We start from the raw sequence: 4,512 nt of genomic DNA on the forward strand, positions 1-4,512 counted from the left end.
ACACACACACACACACACACTCACACAGACACACACACACACACACACACTCACACAGACACACACACACACACACACATACTCTCACACACACACACAGAGTGAGATGACGTTACAACACTTTCATGTCTATCACTGCCAGAAAACAAGGACTGTTTGTACAAATAACGAGTACAATAAGACTTTTTCAAATGTAATTAAAAGGAGAAAGAGACTAATATGCTCATTATATGAACACACACACAAGAACACATCGTCTTCTCCACTTTATTGTTAATGTAAGAGCAACGCAGCCATTTGTGACTTGAATGTTTGTGGCTTGCAGTGTCATTCACTTCTAGTTATTTTATCTGTAAAAAACAGTTTCTTGTGCTGCTTGATATTGCAAACTGGAATTTGTTATCAGATTATTTGAATGTGTTATACTCGTAAGCACTGGTTTGCAGCTCAGATAGTCGTGTTGTTTGCTACACTGGTGTTATTCTTCTGCTGGTAGTGACTAATGAGTGAGAAGTCTCGCACAATCACAGAAAGAGCTGTACTGCTGCCATTAAAACAAATAATGTTGAGAGCATTGTTTTGAAATGTTTTTCCAGTTTTGACATTTTGGTTGTCAAAACATTAGAATATTCTACTAACTTTAATTTTTATTTTAAATAACATTATTTGAACATTTATTATTAATATTCTAAGAACATTAAAATGTCCAGTTTTCTTGCATTATTTTAAAGTTACAAAAACGCACTAATAGAGTGTGTCCGCTAGATGGCAGTGCAACACTTCTGCTGATCCGCGGACCACTAGAACTTTAGTACACGGTCTTATCTTTCGTTTTACATTCATTACAACAACATGCTTCATCTGAAAGCTTCATCTGTTTTATAACTTATGAACATAACATGAACACGACTGTGACGCACCAATAAAAACAAACGCCGCAGTGCATCTCGGGAAATGTAGTTTTGTGATAACTGCGCACATCGTATTTCTTGCAGTTTATTCATATTTCACATTGCACAAAAAGGATGACAGCGACTCGATTTTAGCGACTCTCAGTGTGAATATTAAGTAAAAAATACTAACATAAGCACATGTTTAATAAGTTTGAACGATCCAAAATAGCAGTACGAGGGCGTTACTAGCTCCTATTCTCGCGAGATTTAAGTGAACAGTCGCGTCTTGTCGCTCTTTTTATTCATGAATATTCAAAAAGCCGTCAACTTTTGAGAAAATGGTTTAAAACATACACAATACCAGCACAAAATAAATCTAACACCTCCCTGATCCCTGTCACATATCTCTGAAGCGTCCGCCTGAGGACGTGAACTCTCGCGATGGTTTGCAATTCCCGCGAGCTTACAGTGACGTTCCCCCCTTCTTATATTTATTTTTATTATGCAAAAACAGTACAAATATACGATAGAACACCACTAGAAAATTCCAGGCTATACTAAAAACAGCATTCCGGTCAGTCTGGGTTGCCAGGTTTTCGCAACAAATCCGCTCAATTGCCTATTCGCACCCCAGCGGCTAAATATCAGGTTATTGGGCTCACTTCAACCCACGAACATGAAAATACATATCTATGGAAAACATAACCCCAGGTTAAGGCTAGATGGTATACAGATTAATCTACTGGGCATGCGCACATCAATATAGCATCATTTCTATCACACTGTACAACAATAATGACTGTTTTTGCATTATTGTAAGGGGTAGGTTTAGGGTCGGTGTAGGTGTAGACGTTAAAAAACACAAATTAAATGTATTGTCAGCTTCCGGTTTTAGCCTGTATCCCTCCGAGCCACAAAGTAGCAGCAAAACCGCGGACTTGGCAACACTGATGAGGGCGACGCGAACTCTCGCGCGTTTGTTTCTCGCGAGATTTGCCTCGTCCGCGTTCAGACTCCATGATCCGCGCGCCGCGATCGTTCATGACGCCCCTCCGCGCGTCGAGCGGCGCTCGTATCCCCGCTCAGATGGACTAAAGAGCGATCCGCGAGGATGGAGAGCGTTAAACTGAAGAAGAGCGGCGCTCCGAGTGCGGCCTTGAGATCCGCGGCCGATGAAGAAGACGACGAAGGCCAGGGAGCGTCGAAGCCGCGTCAGAACCGGAGCCCCGCCGAGCTGAGGAAGAGGAGGGTGAGGAGGCACGCGTCTCTGGACCGGCAGAGACACCGAGCCGCTGCTCCGCTGCAGCTGTGCGACCGGCAGTGGGTCCGCCAGGATCTGCGCCGCGGCTCCGTTCACGTCCATGACCGGCTGACGGTGCGGTCGCTCCCGCCGCGGCTCGTGCTGTGCACCGCGGACTGCACCGCGGCCGAGATCGCGCAGCGCCTGAGCGGCAAACCGGGCTCGGTCCTGAGGCTCACCGCCAAGACGGACGTGAACGGGAACTGCGACGGCGACCGGCTGCGGCTGCTGCTGCTGGAGAAGGAGCACCGGTTCCGGTTCGACATCTGCACCGAGCCCCAGGACGAGGACTCCGTCAAACGGTCCGCGGGCTCCGATGTGGAGAGCAGCAGCGACCTGAGCTCCGGGGCCCGGTTCAGCCGGCACCGGGACTCGCTCAGCGACGACATGACCCTGGGCACCGACGCTTCGGCGCTCGAGGGCCTGGACGCGTACGGCAGCTCCTCGGACGAGCTGGAGCTGGACTGTCCGGTAACGGATGGAGCCGAGGCGGGTCCCGCCGGTGACTGGGACTCCGGACCGGCGCTGTACGTTCAGCTGCACGGCGAGGCGGCGCGGCGCCTGGGGCCCGAGGAGAGGCCCCTGCAGCTCCAGAACGACTTCCTCTTCAAGCTGGGATTTAAGGACCCGTGGCGGGTTCAGGAGGAGGGCATGAACACCGAGCTGGGCTCGCTGCTGCGCTTCTACGCAGGTAAACCGTGTTCGCTTCACGCAGGTGTTTACATCAGAGTCAGCTGTGCTCGTGCTTACAGTAAACGCTGCTGAGTGCGGCTCATGTTCACGGGCTGCTGTGGGTTGTAGGATTTGGGAATCAAAAATCAGTTCCAATTCCAGAATCGGATACTTCACTCCCGGCCGTCAGTTCCTGTGTGCGCATCTTGTTTTTTAGGTGGCTGTTAAAAATGTATTTGTCTTTGAATCGTTCATTCAAGAGATTCATTCAGATACACTGATTCCTCCAGTAATGAAACGAGTGAAGCTTGAGTGAGTCGTTGAATCATTCATTACACGCTCCACGAGGTTTTGTTCAGTTGTCTGATATTTTTCTTTGGGATTGTGAGAGAACTACAACCTCCATAAAAAAAAACAAAAAAAGTAAATTTATCCAGAATCGTGCCGCTCTATATTACACACACACAGCTCTTAATTTAGCCCAGTTTTTATGTAGCCGGCTTTTGTGAAGCTGAATAAATAATCTTTCCATTGATGTATGGTTTGTTAGGATCGGACAATATTTGGCTGAGATACAACTATTAGAAAATCTGGAATCTGAGGGTGCAAAAAAATCTAAATATTGAGAAAATCATCTTTAAAGTTGTTCAAATGAAGTTCTTAGCAATGCATATTACTAATCACAAATTACGTTTTGATATATTTACAGTAGGAGATTTACAAAATATCTAAATGGAACATGATCTTTACTTAATATCCTAATGATTTTTGGCATAAAAGAGAAATCAATAATTTTGACCCATACAATGTATTGTTGGCTATTGCTACAAATATACCTGTGCTGCTTATGACTGCTTTTGTGCTCCAGGGACACACATGTCTCACATGCTTCTCCTAAAACTCCTGTGAAGGACACACATAAGGTGCTATAAAGTGAATGTGAGAAATATTTGCGTTCGCAGAGAGGTTTATTTGCAGAGACGCTGACACTGACGGTCCAGAACAGACTCGTGAGGTCTTTATCGCAGGGTGCTGGTGAACATAGATCGGCATTTCATTCGGAATTGCAGTGGCTTTGCATTGCTCTTTATACAGTTCTTTTACTTTACAAATAATACAACCCTACTTTACAAACATGTGCATGCAGAAGATTTGAGGTGAGAGATCAGCTCTCTGACAGAACTCAAGCGGTTGTTATACAGTGTGTTCATGTGCAAAACAGTTCTAACACTTTATTGATTTACTGTACAAATGAACAACCTTGCAAATTTTACTTTCAGAAGTGTTTCGAACACACAGAATGCACATGCATGCAGAAGATTTGGCATCAGATATCAGCTCGCTGTATGGGACATGTTGTTATACTGCATGTGCATTTTAAAAACTACTGCAACAACCCTTGAGTCTTTTACTTATTTTAAACAGAACTCGACATGAATAACCATGCACATTTTGCTTTGCTGTAATGTTTACATGCACACAGAACACGTGTGCATTCAGTACAGTTTGCGTGAGAGGTCTGCTCATGTGATGTCACCATACACAACGTCAGAACAAGCATGCATTCACAACGATCCTGCATGTTTATGTTCCCATGGATCTCTCTCTCTCTCTCTCTCTCTCTCTCTCTCTCTCGCTCTCTCTCTC

The 4,512-nt window shown here is 45.4% G+C and overlaps 1 protein-coding gene across 1 annotated transcript in view; it reads left to right on the plus strand.

Moving 5' to 3' along the window:
- The first annotated feature begins 1,881 nt into the window (after positions 1-1,881).
- Positions 1,882-4,512, plus strand: part of LOC107698933 (PH domain leucine-rich repeat-containing protein phosphatase 1-like) — a 32,685-nt gene continuing 30,054 nt past the window's right edge. The window contains exon 1 of the mRNA XM_016500075.1: positions 1,882-2,884. Within this exon, the coding sequence (XP_016355561.1) occupies positions 2,005-2,884 (880 nt within the window). The 5' untranslated portion in view covers positions 1,882-2,004. The remainder of the gene's footprint in view (positions 2,885-4,512) is intronic.

This window comes from Sinocyclocheilus anshuiensis, unplaced genomic scaffold (assembly GCF_001515605.1).
Source record: "Sinocyclocheilus anshuiensis isolate Anshui unplaced genomic scaffold, SAMN03320099.WGS_v1.1 scaffold270, whole genome shotgun sequence".
Classification (NCBI taxonomy): Eukaryota; Metazoa; Chordata; class Actinopteri; order Cypriniformes; family Cyprinidae; genus Sinocyclocheilus; species Sinocyclocheilus anshuiensis.